Consider the following 19,395-nt stretch of genomic DNA (forward strand, 5'->3'; position numbering starts at 1 on the left):
AGAAGGGCATCTTGATCTGTGCCCCCTTTGTCATCTGCATTGTGTCTGCCTGCATGCTTTGAAGCAGCCGAGTTTTCGTGATCAGATTATGAATAGTACTTAATCCTCCCCCGATCTGCCGACGTCTTTCTTGGTTCAATATTACTAATGTACATTATATTGGCTGCTTTTGACAGATGTCTAGATCTCCCTCAATCCGATTCCACATAATACTTTCACTGCCATTAAATCCACACTGGTGGCCTCTTTGGGATCGGCGCTATCTGAGGACTGGCAGTGATACTTTCAATATCGAGCTGGTTGTGTTTGGACAGGGGCATTGGCTGATATTTTATGCAGCGCTCTACACGCGTTTGCAGACTCAGCGTCCTGCTTGCAGCAACACGGCGATTTCGAGCATTTTGCGCAAATCGATTTGAGGGATACATAAATCTGTCAGCGTGTCAAGGCGAATCTAAATAATGGCTCTCTTAGAACGGAACATTTTCTATTCTTATACGAACAGACTTACAGCAGTCTAGAGTTAACATCTGAATGACGTTATCTTTATTAAAAGGACACTGTTACAAAGCACAACAATAAAATCATTTTACCGTATAAAATAAAAGATGCAAAGGCAAATTAATGTTTTAATCATTGATTTTGTTATTATTTTTTTTATATCGTTCATGGCTTATTACTGTTTTGTTATGTATAATTATTATTTGTAATATTGTAAAAGTTTATAGTATTTTTTTATTTTGTTTATAGTATTTTAGTTTTAGTAGCCTATTATAGGTCCTCGTAATTTCCTGATTGAGTATATCAATACAATGTTGCATTGTACATTTTTGGTCCATTTAATTTGCCATTCATTTGAATCAAATGTATGTATAATCCACCCCTAAAAATTAGTCATCCTTTTGCTGTAACTTGTTTTATTTTAAATATACTTATAGCTAAATCATTTTAAAGCCTATTCAGCTCTGACTCTAAAATGAAATCCTTGTGCCCGTGTTCATAGCTTTGCTCTGTCGAAACTCTAGGGAATACAAACGAAAAAGTTTTGTAGAAATTGTTTTATATATAAAAAAATTTAAGATATATATTTAGCACACAATAAACTGCCAACTTTCTAACAAAATATTTATACCGGTGCTATTTAAATAGGCTAATGTTAAATAATGAGATGTGCGGTCTCCGTCAATACATTCAAATCTATTTACTGTTTTAAAACAACACAACACAATATTTTAATAGCCTACACATCATTATCAGAACATTATCAGAATTATTTTATATAATATCAATATAATATAAATTAAACATATATTGCGGACTATGAATTTAAACGCTGCAATTTATTGCATTAACAACATCTAAATTCGTTTTAACTACATTTACAAAACGATTTTTAACAAAAACGACAAAAATATAATACTTTAATGAAGGAAGTTCCTCATATGTACAATGTTTACTTTCTCTAGACAGGCATACATACTGTGATGAACGAGAGCCCCGTTTGGCTGGCTGTCCTCCTGCTTTCAGAAATGTCCCAAATAGCCGTTGACGAGTCGTCTTGTAGGGACACATAATTTGTGTCATGTGCAGGTGGCCGATTGTGTGATATCCGACAGCACCATCGTTGGTGCCAGTCTCACTCCAATTAGAGTCCACCCTTTAGAATTACAAGTTAGACGCAGACGTGCAATGCAACCAATAGTTTACATAAAGAAAAACATGTAGAACATGTAGAAATACATTTTCCATCCATTTACCATCTTAAGCTTAATGTAAATTAATACAAACAACGACCAACAATGAGTGCAAGAAGAAATGTGGGTTTTGGGAGCCGGACGAATGTAAGCCAACCTTTGCCATGTAGGCTATTAAGTGCTACTGGTCAGAAAGGAAAAACATTAGGAGAAGGTGTTGTAACAATCGATTTTGGCATGAATTTGCTTGATGTGTGTTGTAGAAATCAAAGTCTGACTGTAACCTTATTAGTAAACAGCAGGTTGGGTTGTTATCAGTTTATCACAAAAGCGAACTCTTCTGCCATCTAGCGATCATATAGACAGAGCACGCGCCGTTGCGTCAGATTATCTCAAATAACTCCACTGCCATCTTGTGTTTTTCTGAAGAATTTACATCTGAACGGAACTTGACTGTTTTTGTTATAGGTTAAAGGGTTAAGATTTTTAGCACCACATACACAATTGAATAACTATAAATATTGTGACCACACAGACTTTTTTTAATCCATAGTAGTGTTCAATGGTATTTTACAGTCCCCAGTGATGTCCTATGGGGTTTCCTGATGATGCTTTACCAAAGACGTTCTGGAGGGGTCATTTTGTAGTGTGTTCGAAAGTTTGGATGCTTTTTTCCTTTTCTTTTTCTTTTGCACCCTGCAGTGTGTTTAGTTGTTGTTAGTGTTTTTTTGCATTTACAAAGTGTTCTTCTAGCTGGCATGTTGGTAGAGACCTTGGCTGTGGTGGTAAAGTGATGAGCTAAGTGCACAGATTGATAATGATAATTGATAATGCTTGATCCGCATGCTGGCAAAGAGTAAGGCTGCTGGAAAGGAGAGTTTAAATTATATTTTTTATTAATATATTATATATATATATATAAATATTATAATATATATATTAAAATATATATATTTTAATCATTATATTATTTGTGTGTAAGAGATCTCTGGCCTATATCTTCTCCTGACTGACCCTCCAGCTCTTTTTTATTTTGTTTTGTTTGCTATTATTTTATTTGACTTTACTTACGGTAGCATCATGATTCTCATGTCCCTCAATGACAATGTTAATAATTTTACTTCCTCCTCAATCTCCTCCATTTTGTGGTTACTCTAAAGCAATATCACTGGACTTTCCATTTTTCATTTTTTTAGAAATTGTCCAGAGAAATTTGAAGTGGGTGTGGCGAGTTTTCATACTGAAACACTTTTTGGATGATGTTTGAACCGAAAATCCAAATAATCGAAAACTATTTTATTGTCTCCACACTTCACACTATTTTTAACATGTTCTATTATTCTAATATTAATATACAACAAAGTGTTCCCAACTTTTATAACTTCCTCCATTTTGCTTTAAAATATTATTTGTACATCTCTATCCAATCCCAATCTTTATAGTGAGTGTGTTATAGGTTGATAGATTAGCAATAGTCGGTGTGCTAGAAAGGTTTATTGTTTTGGTAGACTTTTGAGGATACTGTCCCAGTGACAAGCCAAAAGTAATAATTTTACAATTCTTATGTAGTCTCCTAAGATGTTATGTTCTATTCTGTTTCTTTCATTTTAAGTTATACCACTACGGAAGCATTGTGTGCTATTTTCATATAATGATGCTAATATACACTCATTTTCAACTCTATAACCGTTGCCCCTACTGGTGGTGCTACATTTGAGCGAAAACTTGTTGTGGTTGCTATGGCTACCTCAACTGTCCAATCGCCGACTGCTTGTGAGTAGCCAACCCTGACGCAGGAGGCGGGAATACGGGTAGAAAGAACCCTTCACGGTTTTCACTAGAAGCGATACAGCTTCCTCCACTGGGCATGCGCACTTCAATACCGCATACTTTCTGTCACGCTAAAAACAGTTGATTAATATTTGTTTATTATTGTCAGGTTAGGTGTGGGGTTGGGGTAGGTGTAGGCGTTAGCTAATGTAATTTATTGTAATTATATGGCGAGATTTTGCACCACTTACGGCCGGATATGTATCCCTTCTAGCAATAACCCCCATGCACTGATCCCATAACATATTTCCTGTTTCAGAAATGAAAGTAAAGCGCCGTATGGTTAGAGTCAAAGTCTACAACAATAATTTAAGTGACAGTTCAACATTAAAAGAAAAGGGAAACTGTTCTTTTTTATGGATAAGAATGGGAAAGGGTTTTCGGCAATCTGCATTATTGTTATCGTATGTAGTTTGTGGCGGTGTTTTGTACCAACTGTATTGTTTTGATTACCTTGACAACTTCCAGAAAGCCATTGGTAGTAACAAGAGATGGCGAGCCCGCCATTACGAGCGGTAAGTTAGTTTGCCTAAAAATAAAACAATACTGGTTGGGTGTAGAAAAAAATGTGTTGGTACGTCAAGTTCTTATTTGTTAGAGATTACAAAATAACTTACAAAATTATATTGTAAATACTCACCTATTGTTTCAGTTTTTACAGTGTCATCTTCTTTGCAGATATGTAATAAAGTGAAACTTAATATCGATTCATCCACCAGACGCCTACTTCAAGACGCGAATGTTACAGCTGAACGTAAAGATGATTATTTGGTTGCCAGCGGCACATTCGAAGACGTAAATAAAACGTTTCAGTATTTAAATGCACACGATACATATAGTGTTCATTCAAACGATGAGATGAATACGAGAAGCTACGCCATAGCAGGTCGCTCCTTACCACCAGCTCAAGCACTTGAGGTTGATGAAACTGTCATGCGTTACATCAAAAAAAGAAAACCGGAGCAGTTTGAAAGAATCAAAAGGAATCACGTCGAACTTGAAGAACGCAAAAGACACGTGACCTTTTCGTCTTTGACTGGAGAGAACATCCATGCTCAACTTGCGCGAGAAGAGTTCATAACATTATATCAGAAAACTGCAACAGGGCTGCAAACCCGAGAATACGATTCACATCCAAAAATGATGGACCGGCTCAGTGCAGAATTTCCAGATCTCCTGATCGACACCAGTAGAGATAAGCTGATGCTGACCGGTAGCTTCATTAGCCTTGAGAGATTTGAGACGTTTTTAAGTGATGAAGGCTCTTCACGGAACCAAGTCCTAAATACAGCAAGACACTATGGTACACATGATATACAACCTGTGATACAAAAGAATACAACAGTCGAAGCCAAACAGGAGACATGTCCAATTTGTCTAGATACAATCAGGAAGGGTGACTGTGAAGTCTTGCCTAAATGCAAGCACTGCTTTTGTAAAGGCTGTTTGAAGAGTGCTTTCCAGCTAAAACCTATTTGTCCAGTTTGTGGAGAGATGTACGGCAGTCTTACGGGGACACAGCCGAAAGGAGGAACCATGAATGTCTCAAGGGATAACTCATCCTTACCTGGATATGAGAGATATGGAACAATCATAATTAACTACCACATACCAAACGGAATTCAGCAGGTGAGATGCACCAAAATATACAGCTCCCACCAAAAATACACCTTTATATTACACATTGTAATGTTATTTTACTACGCAGGATGAACACCCCAACCCAGGCCGGTCTTACCAGGGAGCAGCTCGCACCGCTTACCTCCCTGATTCATCAGAGGGCAGGAAAGTACTGAAGCTTCTGGAAAGGGCATTTGACCAGCGACTCACTTTCACTATTGGTCATTCCTCTACCACTGGAAGGAATAATGTGGTGACCTGGAATGACATTCACCATAAAACATCTCGTACTGGGGGACCAACAAAGTAAGCAAACAATTTGGGCGTTTAGAAATTTCGTACATGACTGTTTAACAATGTTTAGATGGACTGTTATAATGGTGTTTTATTTATTTTAGTTACGGTTACCCGGATCCGGAGTACCTGAAACGAGTCCAAGATGAACTGAAAGCAAAGGGAATTTATTGAATTTGTTACTATTTAACCTAGTAACTTATACGGACACTAAACTTATTACAGAAGCAGAATGTATTTCTCATGCAACCAGAAGCTGTTTAAATAAACAAGGATAAAATCTAAGTTAGTGTTAAAATGTTAAGTTAGACTTTTTGATCACAGCACAACATATAATGTTCTCTCTATTTACACATTTGGTTATCACAGTTTAAGATGTATAATGAAAACGCACTAGTGTAGACAGTGTCAGTGTGGGTAACAAGAAACACATGATAACATTTTAATTTCATGAGGCAATATGTAAATAATTGGGAGAAACATGGCTTAAAAAAGGTAAAACATTTTTCATTGGGGGAAATTATATTCAATATATAAAATATGATGGGGCCACATATGAATAGAAATAGCTAGTTTAGTTTTACTTTGAACACTACTGCTGTATTTACTTGTGATACTAATAAAGTATTTTGGTGTTTTGTTTATACAAATGTTTTGTGCAGTATCATTAAATCAATACTATATAGCAAATATCATTTAATGAGTCAGTGTGACGTGAAGACTGAACACCACGGTTGTAATGCTACATATTCTTTAGACAAGAGTGTAATTAAACAATAACAAAGAAAGACCCACTGAATGCATCCACTTAAAATAGTGATCATGAAATCCATAATCTGTTATTAAATGTGTCCAAGAGTATCTATATATACACTAGTTACTTCAAGAGCAGCAACAACAGCCAAACCAAAGAGTACATTTTATTTGTGCCTCAAAGAACAAACATTTAAACAGCCAGTCTGAAGCAATTCGCAGATTCCATGAAAATTACTTTGTCATTTACTGTCTTTCTCTTTTGTACACTGGCACATTCTGCAGCTGTTCACTGTTTGAACGGATGTTGTTTAGTGGTTTTGTGGTTGGAACAAATTTAACTGTTTGCATTATGAAGTGGAGGATAAAAGATGACAATAAGATACTGTCTGCATACTGCAGTACTTATTAACATGTACTGTAATTGTAATTTTTCATTGTATTCCTAATTTCAGTTAGAAAGAAAAAATGCAAAGGTGTATGATTATAGGCAAATCTGGATTTAATGAACATAAACAGGTACATAAGCTGCTATTTCCATAATTTGTAAAAAGACAAAAAGCTTGATCAGTTCGCAAAATAAGGTAAAAGTAAAAACATAGTACAGAAAATATTTGGCCTTCATGTTGTTGTGGCATTATTTACACTATTTTCATATATGACAGTATTGTCACGTTTGCCATTAAATCCGTATCGGTAAGGCACCAAATGCTAAGTAGCATGGTTTTCCACCAAAGTGTGTGAAATGTACAAAACTTTTCCGACAGCTATCACATATGAACATTTTTAACAATTATGGTCAAGTAAATAAGTTAAGCTGTTATGAAGCAGCTGTGACGAGTGTGTGAAAACCCCAAAGGTAATGATCTTTTAAAACCTCATTTACAATTATTTTACCTTAACTACTTAGGTAATACACAAACACGAGAGTGATAAATCTGTGAACAACTTACATCCATCCCCTTTTTGTGATGACAAACTTGACAATACTTGATTTAACTTTCACCTTAGATTTATTGTAATACTAAGCTGTTAACATTCTGATCACTTGAATCTAAAATGGAATATTGAGTTTTTGTAGCTCGGCTGGTAGAGCATTGTGTTAGATGTATGGCCATGGGTTTGATTTCCAGGGAACACCTTAAACTCATGTTGGGTAAAATATGGACAAAACCAGCCATATACTGCGTTGATTTTACCCAATGATGGTAAATTTACAACCTAACAGTTGGTTCTGTCCATATTTTAACCAACCATGGTTTGTAACAACTCAGCGTAAATGCACTGTTAGTCATTCTGGAAATAAGCGAAAGTAGTCAAATGTGTAAATGGGTTCAAGTGAAATATATATGGCAACTTAACATCATGTACAGTAACAAGCATTTCATGGATGTTAAATACAGAATGCTTTTCTGCACACAAAATGATAAATACCACATTTTAATGTGCCTGTAGTTTAAGAAAACTCATGATTCTGCCCACGAATAAGTGAAAAACATTTGTGTTGCTACATTTTCACTTGTAAAAGTTGCATTTCCTCAAATGGCATTCTAAATACAGATTAAAAATTTGCAACCACATCTGCCACCTGTATATACAAATTCTTTATACCTATATTATTAGGTGACTATCGTTCCTTTTCAAGAAAAGATTTTGTGAATTTAACAATTTAATTTATGCTTGGAAAGTAAAATAAACAACGACAGAGATGTCTAAACATCACTATAAAGAATTGAAAAACAGAATACTTACACATTTGAACCTTCCGTTAATACATTACAGTGTATAAACAACCAAAGCAGCAAACACTTATTCTGCCTTAAAATCACAGTACAAAAAAGGATTGAAATATTCAAAGACATCTTACCATTGGGTGCCAACTTTTTTCTTTATCAAAAATTCTAGAATCATACCAAAGAAAACCAAATGGTTTGAGAAGGTAAGGAAAGCAGCATGCATCTTATTTTTACTTGTTGCTGCCAAATATATTGTCTTTTTTGTTTGTTTTTCTTGTGTTTTTCCATTTTTTCATACTCTTTTTATGTCTTGTTATATATTCACTCCTCAATGAAAAATACTTTGAATATTTTGAATGAATTATAGTTGATGAAGTGACAGGTTGGGCAAGTTCTAAATGGAGACCTTTAGATATTGTAAACTGACAGCTACTTTAAAGTAGCTTGACATACACAGATGTACACTTGTCATCATCTCCAAATACACTGTCTTCAAGATCTTGCTTGTGTTCAGCACTGTCAAACAATAGATACTTCTGTCTCTGAAAGGCATTTAGGATTACATGGAAGTTTGAAACCGCTATCATACATTAAGAAAAATAAAGTGCATATAGACACCTTTTGTTTACACAAATGAATGTACTTTAACAAGTACAACTCTTAGTAAACAAGGTCAGATGGCGCATATCCGCACAGGAATATTGTATTTTCTCCAGTAAAGTCTCAAAATATTATTCAAAGTGTTTTCATTGTTTTGCATTCTTTACAAAAAATAAGTAGTCCATCAGTTGAACTGAAAGACATACCATGCTCTTCTAAAATGTACTTTTTGTTTTACAAACTTAGCAAAATGGTAAGAGTTTGAATAGCCAGTGTAAATATACGTACAGTATATCCCAGGGGAATAGTATAAATAGTGTCTTTCAGAGATTGTGAATGTTCTTTATTCTGTGTTTTCTGTGGTGACCAAAAATACATATGGTGTTGACCTCCAGCGCTCAAATGTCCAGCTTTGAGAACGAGGTCAAGGCAGCTGTATTGTGTTAAAACTCTTATCCGGTAGCTGTTTGATTGCCGATAACTCGAAGGATCTCCCTGTTAATACCAGGGTCCTGTGTGTTTATACTTGTGTCACCTACCTGTCCGTCCTCATAACTAGTTGATAAAAAACAAAGAGATGAAGAAAACAGCAAAATAAGACACACATACTGTAAAGAATGCTGTATACTGTAAATACTGCATACTGGGAAATGTACTTACACAAAGAAAAAACGTGTGCAGACATGATCTGTGTTTGGAACTACCCAGATGTCACCATGCTTGTGCAGGTCTGGAGATGTAATAACTATAAAGAAATGAAAGGAGAGTTAACATGGAAGATTACAGATGATGGTGTAAATCTGTGTTAAGTGCATTAGAGTCAGAGACTGAACCTTCACATAAGGCTATGCATTTCAGGTTACGACTCTGCAGAAACTGCGGGTTCTGGCCTTTCTTCTGTGACTAAAAGTAAATACCAAACAATTAGTCTGTGCTATATGCATGTGGAGCATTTTCATCAAGTCCTTAAGAAATGTATCATGTATATTATGTCATGTCAGGTGATGAAAGATACCTGCAAATGAATACTGGACTTATTGGCAGCGGTTTCATCTTTTGAAGCAACTTTCTGCTGTTTTTTATTCATCCCTATTCAAAAAAGCCATACAATGTCAAACAAATACATTCGTGTAAATGGATTAAGGCTTTTAATGTACTGTATGGTATGAAAACCTGAGTAGCCAAAGGATATGCTTGATAATGGACTGAGATAGATTCCAATGCCATAAATAGCGCCGTGGAGCTGAAAAAAACAATGTTTCAGTTTGGTACGGAATTACTCAACTAATTTCTAAGATTTTTTGTTTTTATTTTTGCTAAAACGTCAGTTTTAAGGCACTGCAAAAGGTGGATCATCTTGTAATTAATAAACCTTTTACCGAAAAAATGCCAAACATTTGGACATTTCACATATATTTGGTTCCCACTCACACATACAGTATTTAGAAAAATGTGCATAGTAGTGTTCTAAACTTATAGACGTATACTGTACACACAGTATCGTATTAGGCATGAATATATCATTCCATCTTTTTGTCAAAAAATCTTTGTTCTGGTCCATCTAGTTTAATTAGATATTAACAGTAAAATATGAACTAACATTTATATTTAAACATCCATAATTTAATTAGATAAAAAATATATTACATCAAAATATGTTTTTAAAAATTAACCATCTTTTCCCTCAACGCCTTTCATAATTTGTCACTTTAAAAACTTTGGCTATAGAAACCATATGCATATGCATACTCTTTCAAGAACTGAATACCTGAAGCCTTGTGTTTGATGCCACGACCAAACCATTTCTCAGAATGGAGTGCCAGTTTTCTATGTGTGATCCACTGTTAGTAAAAGAAAATAAATTAGTCTGTTTTTCTTTACAGAATTCAAAACAATTAATACAGAGTCTGGTGTTTTAAGTCAACAAATGGCTGTACGTCTGTACAACTGTGGTTTTATTTTTATTTGTAATAACAGTTTACAATTTTTCACCAATTTTCACCTGTAATGTTTGTCTAAAACATCATCCATGCTATTATATTGTATTTGATTTAAACATCTGTCTAGCGGCCCTTCCTTGGTTCTCGGCTAGAATAAGTGACTAAGTGGTCCAGATTTTGTGCTAGGAGGCAAAGGCTCTACTTTGTGTGTCCACTGTGCCGTTCTACCATTATATCATTTTTTAGTTTAATACCAGCTGCAACAACTACAAGAATCTTGTCATAAAAGAGGCAACTAAGGGTTTTAATATCCTTTCATCTATACTAGGTGTTTAATATGTAACCTACTGAAAGGCAAAGGTACTCCCGAAGAGGCCTTTGGCAGCTCGAAAGTTGGATTCTTTGGCAGGTGGACTGCTGAGCAGGAGGAACTGGTGGGGTGTGTGCATGAACTTCAGTTGCTGTCGTGATAGAAACGAGACATACGTACATATTCTTGAGACATTAAAGTGATACTTCACCCAAAAATGAAAATTCTGTCATCATTTACTCACCCTCGAGTTGTTTCAAATCTGTATAAGTTTATTTGTTCTGATGAACACAGAGAAAGATATTTGGAAGAATGCTTATAACCAGACAGATTATGCCCTCCATTGACTACCATAGTAGTCAAACGTGCCCCAGAACTGTTTGCTGTCCGACATTCTTCAAAATATATTATTTTGTGTTCAACAGGACAAATACAATTATAAAGTATTTTTTCCTACTAAGTGAACGGAATTTATACAGATTTGAAAGAACTCAAAGGTGAGTAAATGATGACAGATTTTTCATTTTGGGTGAAGTATCACTTTAAGCCATAAAAAAAACTTCTATTTTCTATAACATTCAGTGTTCTGTCTGTATAATCATTACATGATTAACTCTGATCATCTTCATCATCTTAACCTGGATGACTAGAATAGATCTCAGAAACACATTTTCTTTCTATTTTCTAATAGAAATAAAAAAGATAGAAGACTTACTCTAGTAACAGTAAGCTTCACTATGTGTGACCTGTTACTGGATATCACCCTGTAAAGAAAAGTGACTTCATCAACCATGTCATATTCCCCACAACCTCTGTCTTTATCAAATAATAGTACTTCATAAGCTTACACTGACTGACAAATGTACAGTGTGTAATGCTACTGTGATATTAACAGATCCTTAAACGATAGATACTGTTTTAAGTGTTATTGTGTCATACCACTGCAGCAGTGGATGAGCCAGTGGATCGTGCTTGTCCATTTGCTTCTTTATCTCCAGGTACGGAGCCTGTGCAGCAGAAATGTTAATGGTCAACATGTTATGTCATTCTGATGAGGCTAATACATTTTATTCATAATACTGGTTTAGTTCCCTGTCAACGTACATACATTTTCACACCTCAGCTTTAAAACAATAAAAAAGAAAACGTTCATTTACCTGTGTCATTTCTCTGATAGATGCGATACTGTCAAGAGCTCTCATCACTCGATCATAGTCCTTTTTCTGAAAGAAAATCCAATAATGAATGTTGCATATAATATTCACATTACACTAATGAGTAAATTTGATGTTAAATGTTCTTAGTGAGATATATGAAGAAGTACTCTGGGGTTGAAGGCAAGTGCTTGTGAGTCATTAGGATCCACCACAGAGGGATATGGCTCAAAAATGACAACTTTCCTTGGAGACTCCAGTGCAGATCGGCACATGGAGACCAGTAGGTCTACTACCTGCCATTACAAATAGAGACTGGTTAATTTGTTACAGAATGACTTGATGCTGAATCAGATTTAAAACCGTGATTCAATACATTTGGTTAAAACATACACTGACCAAAATTATAAACGCAACACTTTTGTTTTTGCCCCCATTTTTCATGAGCTGAACTCAAAGATCTAAGACTTTTTCTATGTACACAAAAGGCCTATTTCTCTCAAATATTGTTCACAAATCTGTCTAAATCTGTGTTGGTGAGCACTTCTCCTTTGCTGAGATAATCCATCCACCTCACAGGTGTGGCATATCAAGATGCTGATTAGACAGCATGATTATTGCACAGGTGTGCCTTAGGCTGGCCACAATAAAAGGCCACTCTAAAATGTGCAGTTTTACTGTATTGGGGGGGATCCGGGGGGTCCGAAATCCAGTCAGTATCTGGTGTGACTACCATTTGCCTCACGCAGTGCAACACATCTCCTTCGCATAGAGTTGATCGGGTTGTTGATTGTGGCCTGTGGTCCACTCCTCTTCAATGGCTGGGCGAAGTTGCTGGATATTGGCAGGAACTGGAACAGGCTGAATACACCGATCCAGAGCATCCCAAACATGCTCAATGGGTGACATGTCCGATGAGTATGCTGGCCATGCAAGAACTGGGATGTTTTCAGCTTCCCGGAATTGTGTACAGATCCTTGCAACATGGGGCCGTGCATTATCATGCTGCAACATGAGGTGATGGTCATGGATGAATGGCACAACAATGGGCCTCAGGATATCGTCACAGTATCTCTGTGCATTCAAAATGCCATCAATAAAATGCACCTGTGTTCGTTGTCCATAACATACGCCTGCCCATACCATAACCCCACCGCCACCATGGGCCACACGATCCACAATGTTGACATCAGCAAACCGCTCACCCACACGACGCCATACACGCTGTCTGCCATCTGCCCTGGGATTCATCCGTGAAGAGAACACCTCTCCAAAGTGCCAGACACCATCGAATGTGAGCATTTGCCCACTCAAGTTGGTTACGATGACGAACTTGCAGTCAGGTCGAGACCCCGATGAGGACGATGAGCATGCAGATGAGCTTCCCCGAGACGGTTTCTGACAGTTTGTGCAGAAATTCTTTGGTTATGCAAACCGACTGTTGCAGCAGCTGTCCGGGTGGCTGGTCTCAGACGATCTTGGAGGTGAAGATGTTGGATGTGGAGGTCCTGGGCTGGTGTGGTTACACGTGGTCTGTGGTTGTGAGGCCGGTTGGATGTACTGCCAAATTCTCTGAAACGCCTTCGGAGACGGCTTATGGTAGAGAAATGAACATTCAATTCACAGGAAACAGAACTGGTGGACATTCCTGCAGTCAGCATGACAATTGCACGCTCCCTCAAAACTTGCGACATCTGTGGCATTATGCTGTGTGATAAAACTGCACATTTTAGAGTGGCCTTTTATTGTGGCCAGCCTATGGCACACCTGTGCAATAATCATGCTGTCTAATCAGCATCTTGATATGCCACACCTGTGAGGTGGATGGATTATCTCGGCAAAGGAGAAGTGCTCACTAACACAGATTTTGACAGATTTGTGAACAATATTTGAGAGAAATAGTCCTTTTGTGTACATAGAAAAAGTCTTAGATCTTTGAGTTCAGCTCATGAAAAATGGGGGCAAAAACAAAAGTGTTGCGTTTATAATTTTGGTCAGTGTAAAAAGAGAGAAAATGTGTCAATTAATTTCATGTTCAATCTAAGTTCTGCAATACACCGTGTCCACACCGGACCTGACACGACACGACACGCGGCTTGTTCTAATGGGATTGTCGCGTCCCACCGCATCCAGTGTGGACAACATTTTTAATGGGTTCGAATGCGTTCAATTGTCTTTTGTCGCATCGTGCCTCGTCCAGTGTAGACACGGTATAAGAATGACTGAAAGCAAGTTGTATACCTGAGCACCAGTGGCAATCTCATCGGCAGCCTCATTCATGACCCCTAGCGTTTGGAAGGCGAATACACACAACTCTCTCTCACACACTGTGGGCTGCAAAAACACAAAAAATGTACCAATATTTGCCACTAGTAAACTATTTCATAAATATATAAAAATGTGCTTCTTAGTGCTGCATTTTTTTTTTACAAAGAGGAATTAGTTATTGAGCAAGCACATGGTCAAAAATGTCACATAGTTAAGCTTAATGATTTATTTTATTAATGATTAATGGTTTATTTGAGCTGTTGGATTTTCATTTATTTTACTTTAACCCTCATAAGGATGAGCATGTCAAGTAACATGCGATTGTATGTTTCATACAGAGATGGCAATATAGAGGCAAACCCATATGAATTGGAGCTTTAAGAGGTTTTCTTTAAAGAAAAGGTGTTAAAAAGTATTACATTAAGTTGTAAACACATAAGAGCGTCTTTGTTAAATACGTTCAGTGTAAAGAGCATTGACACAGTTTCAGTCGTGCTAGTAAAGACTTACTCTGAGCATTGGTCCATTTTGGAACACATGAGGTTCATCACAGACCACACAGAACTCATTCAGTACGGGGATACGCTGTTCTGCGTACTCTATAGTCTGCATTTACATGAGAAGGGAACATATATAGAGTACTGTAATGCAGTACTGTAAAAGAACTCCAACAATAACACACAAGTGCAAGAAAAGTTCACCACCCCCAAAATGCTCACCCCCATGTCATTTCACCCATACGTATTTTTATAATATTAGATATTTAGAAAGCCCATACATTATTCTTTAGCTTTGTAAGGAACATAAAAAGTAGTCATGTGAATACTTTTATGCAACTTATTAGTTTTGTGTGTGTGTGCTTTAAAAAAAATAGGGACCATCCAATCACATTACAAATATATTTTTTTAATGACTCAGTTTGTATATCTAGGAATGGCGTGAGAGTGATAAATAACGAAAATTTTAATTTCTGGGTGAACTATTTCTTTAAATACATGTATGAATAAAGTCCATAATACTGTTTGATTAATGAGGTAACAGAATGAGGAAGTATAGAACTATTAGATTTTACCTGCACAAGGAAGCCTCGGTCTCTGACTGGAATGGATTTGGCTCCAAAGTTTGGCTACTCAAGAAGACAGAAAAATGTATGAACTCCCTCTAAACTGAATACACAAAATAGTTTTCAACACCTAAAGCTAAAAATTAAACTGTTGGCACAAACTTCTGTCTCTGAAACTCTCATCCATGCCTGGTCAGAGAAATTACCAATTTACTCTAATTTTCACTTTAAATCTGCAGTTTCAATTTCTACAATTTCAGCGGCAATAATGAGATTTCTAACAGGTTTCCCAATAGCCCCCTCATCTACCATTGGTGAACATCCAAATGGCTTACTTAGAGATGTCTAATAGGATCTAACTAAGCATTTTATATATATAAAGTTACGCACGTTAAATAAACGTGCTTATTACAAACAGTACAAACCACTAATAATCATGTGTTCTTGAACTTATTAGGCAACAGCAAACAGCCAATCACAATAAGCATGTCTATAAGAACCTCATCACTTGTATTTTCTGAGACTCATCACCTGAGGTGTGGAAGAGAGTGAAGGGGCCAGGATGCCGATAAGCCCTGAGGTAAGGGAGAGGCGTCTGCTCTCGGTGACAGGCTCTTTAAAGATGTCCGTTTTGCCTATCTTGGTGCTGCTGGAGTAAGACCTGCTGAGCAGACGGTGGTGGTGCTTCAAGCCGTCCAGCTCTTCAGTCCGAACGCTGCCCGAGCACGAGCGACTCAGGAGCCGGTTGGGCTTCAAAGCACCGCCATCGTTGCTGCCCGCAGCGTGTTCGCAGCGAGGCTCCGGCGCGCTCGCCCGCGGCGACAGTTTGTGAGGCCGCAGCGGGGGGCAGTCCTCCGGTTTCACAGCAGTCGAGCAGGGCCTCGGCAGCAGCCGGTGGGGCTGTTTGAGGGGCTGATGTTGCTCCATGCGTGGGTCGCTGGAGAGGGAGTGGCTCAGCAGCTTGTGGGACTTGCCGACGCAGCTGTCCATTTCTGGCTTCACCGTGCTTGAACACGTTCGGCGCAACAGACGGTGGGATTTTGACACACCATCTTGCTCGGGTTTGAGCTTCTTTTTGCTTTTCACACAGCCGGGAGGAGGGTAGCTGGGGGATCTGAGTTTTCAAAAGACCGACAGATTAATCAAACAATGGAACACAAGAGGATGTTGTGCAATTATACTTGTGCAAATCTTGCACATTTCCAGACGCCTCATTGTCTGATTTACATGATTACATTTTTCAACTTGAAGTCTGTATAGTTCACAGTGGGAATGTATGTTTCTCGTGCTCATTAGCTACTGTATGCTGTGATTTTGAGAGTTAATGGGAAACAAAGCATTAATCATTGTTGACCAATTGCTTTATCATTTATTCTTTATAATGAGAGGATGAGACATCCTCTTTCAGCATTTTGAATTCGAATTAACATATATGTACTGTACATACATACATACAAGTTAACGCTGCTGTCCTTCTAAACCTTGTATCGTCGTAGTTTGTCATGTTTTTGCCATAAATCATTATTATTAGTCACCCTTTATGTTTGACACTGGGTTTTGCAAATATCTAAACGATAAAAAGTTTTTAAAAAGTGCTTGTCAACTTTGGCAGACAGTATTTAATCATTTAAAAGGTACAGTGTTTTTATACATTTCCTGAAAAACTGTGAATTTGGACATACAAGATTTCATAAAGACGATGATGTGACGATACGAATATTTCTGGCTGAACTGCATGCCATATTTACTATAATTGACATGGTCTTACTCCGTCGATAAAAAATATATTAAGATTACATATTACATTATTTAGAAGGGTTTTATGTAGAAAACAGTAAATCACAGAAAATTACTTTTGCTGGGTTTTCACTAGCTGGGTCACAAATTCAACCGTATGGCGCTTCTCCACTGCATACTACGTACGGTACGGTACAGCTCACTTTGGGGGGTTTCCACTGTGTAGAGTACCTAGTACCTAACACCGTGTCCCAACCAAACACGATGTGACACTACGACACGCGATAAAATGTATCTTTTCCATGTTAATCAGAGGTTTTGCCCTAACCAGCTGTGACAGCGTTGCGCGACGAGCATGAGAACAGGACGCATCTCTCTATGTGCACTCTTCAGCTGTAGTCAGTGTTGCCAGATAAAGTTGAAGGTTTCCAGCCCAAAAACGGTCCAAAACCCGCCCAAACGCACACAAAACCGCCCAAAATATTTGATTAATATTAGGTTAAATTTGATCAATATTTAGCTATTTTAAATGCCACAATTAATGTACCATGCTATGGCTAGCGACATACACCAACAGCAACGGAACCACAGTAACAAAATGACAACATAAGACGTTCACATCTATGGCCCATGGCCCCGCCCTCACACCACACACAATGCACTTTTACAGTGTAGATTTAGTTTAAAGATCATTCACATACCCAATTCGTTAATAACGAGTTCAACAATGTGTATTGAAATTATATTTTATACTTCAAATATTATTTTAACTACTATTATTACTACATTTTACTCATTATAAACAGGTGTGTAAGTAAGAGCGAGACAGACAGACAGACAGACAGAGAGAGAGAGGGAGATCTTAAGCCTAACGTTACCTTTAAATGCAGATCAGTAACAGGGTGTCAATTGTAACTGACAGGATGCTGAAGAACACAGCTGAACGCAACTTTTCAGAATCACTCCCCCACTCCTTTCTGTAACATTTTTTATATTTTGCCCACTTAGACTTCGGCATATTGACTGTTTATATTTCCCGCTGAGTGCTGGCTGCTTCTTCTCTTTTGGCGGTTGCAAAACTGTCTTTGGCGGTGGCAAACTATCACTCGTGATTGGCTAAAAGCCGCGGGTTAGCCAGCGAGCTGCCTGCGACCTCGTCAGTGGGCGTGTTTAGTAACGTTACGATTACTAATACGCCCTTTTCACAATGACGTCACTTAACTTCCGCCTTTTCGCAAAGCAGTGTATCATAACATCCGTCTTGCAACAAACAAGAAGAAGAAGAAGAAGAAGAACTTCCGTTTTGCCGTCGCGCTGGAATTTAACAACAGTGAGAAAAAAACTGACAGAACACGTATTCAAGTACTTATCCTAGCACCTTCGCTAACACAAAAAGAAAACAAAACACTTACCTTCATAATCAAACAGGTACTGTTCAACGAAGAATTTGTATCCTTTCTCTAGCTTTGATCTTGTCGTTAGCGAAAATTTGTCTGCAAGACGTTGTACATCATCTAGACGTATTTGTGGCAGATGTGCAAGCCACTTGGTAAACTCCATTCTGAGGCGCTAGCGGAAGTAACTTCTTCTTCTTCTTGAGTTTTACTGGCGGTTGGCAAATCAGCTTATAGGTGCATTACCACCACCTTATGAACTGGAGTGCTAGCGGAAGTAATGATACACTGCTTCGCGGCAGAACGGAAGATGTGTGACGTCATGTGAAAAGGGCGTATTGGATGGAGTACACGCACACTTGGGTTTTGTTAAATAATATGCCTATACATTGTACATGTTTCAAACCCGCCAAACTGATCCCAAATCCGCCCAAATTTTGTCCACCCGCCCAAGCCAATTATTACCCGCACAATCAAATTCAAAACTGCCCAATTGACCCTTTGCTAAGCCACGCCCGAAAACCGCCACAGGCCAATCATGGTTTAGCAACCGTAACTAGGCGCGGGAGGTCTGTCAAGCTTTCGAGCGAGGGAAACATGCCGATGCATTGTACGTATGGATTGTGTAAATCTGATAGCCAGTATTCTAAAAGTTTGGACGGGGTGGTGGAATTTTTTCCCTTCCCGAAACCTAAAACCCAAGGGGAGAAATGCCGGACGTGGATCAAGCAGTGCGGAAGGCCTCATTCACAACTAAATGTGGGACATTCTAAAACGCTTAATGTGAAAAATGATTAACGTAGCTTAACGTACCTAAACAACGATCAAGGAAAACCAAATTTCTGTCAAACCTTCCTTGTATTAAACACTTGCTGCTGTCAAAAGAACGAGCTCTTGGTCCGCGGCTAAACGGCAACGCCAGTTAGCCTACTGACGCAATAGCCACGTGAGCATTCGTGCCACAAGAACGCGCTGTATCATCTCATTTATATTTCTGTCCCT

At 37.9% G+C, this 19,395-nt stretch overlaps 2 protein-coding genes across 2 annotated transcripts in view; one reads left to right on the top strand and one right to left on the bottom strand.

Moving 5' to 3' along the window:
* The first annotated feature begins 2,682 nt into the window (after positions 1–2,682).
* si:dkey-3h3.3 (uncharacterized protein LOC100144568 homolog) lies at positions 2,683–6,083 on the top strand. The gene is made up of 4 exons (XM_057361716.1): positions 2,683–4,039; positions 4,203–5,153; positions 5,233–5,450; positions 5,543–6,083. Exons 1-4 carry the CDS (start codon positions 4,016–4,018, stop codon positions 5,610–5,612), a joined length of 1,263 nt encoding a protein of 420 aa, XP_057217699.1. The 5' UTR covers positions 2,683–4,015; the 3' UTR covers positions 5,613–6,083.
* A 299-nt stretch (positions 6,084–6,382) lies between these two features.
* The window catches only part of parp8 (poly (ADP-ribose) polymerase family, member 8), a 34,984-nt gene continuing 21,971 nt past the window's right edge, over positions 6,383–19,395 (bottom strand). The window contains exons 12-26 of the mRNA XM_057356349.1: positions 15,794–16,376; positions 15,272–15,325; positions 14,710–14,805; positions 14,173–14,265; positions 12,102–12,227; positions 11,935–12,000; positions 11,717–11,784; positions 11,493–11,541; positions 10,816–10,928; positions 10,296–10,368; positions 9,701–9,770; positions 9,543–9,616; positions 9,361–9,430; positions 9,188–9,272; positions 6,383–9,082 (exon numbers count right to left, since the gene is read on the bottom strand). Coding sequence (XP_057212332.1) covers positions 8,980–9,082; positions 9,188–9,272; positions 9,361–9,430; positions 9,543–9,616; positions 9,701–9,770; positions 10,296–10,368; positions 10,816–10,928; positions 11,493–11,541; positions 11,717–11,784; positions 11,935–12,000; positions 12,102–12,227; positions 14,173–14,265; positions 14,710–14,805; positions 15,272–15,325; positions 15,794–16,376 — 1,723 coding nt within the window. The 3' untranslated portion in view covers positions 6,383–8,979. The remainder of the gene's footprint in view (positions 9,083–9,187; positions 9,273–9,360; positions 9,431–9,542; positions 9,617–9,700; positions 9,771–10,295; positions 10,369–10,815; positions 10,929–11,492; positions 11,542–11,716; positions 11,785–11,934; positions 12,001–12,101; positions 12,228–14,172; positions 14,266–14,709; positions 14,806–15,271; positions 15,326–15,793; positions 16,377–19,395) is intronic.

Source organism: Triplophysa rosa, linkage group LG2 (genome assembly GCF_024868665.1).
Source record: "Triplophysa rosa linkage group LG2, Trosa_1v2, whole genome shotgun sequence".
NCBI classification, from domain to species: domain Eukaryota; kingdom Metazoa; phylum Chordata; class Actinopteri; order Cypriniformes; family Nemacheilidae; genus Triplophysa; species Triplophysa rosa.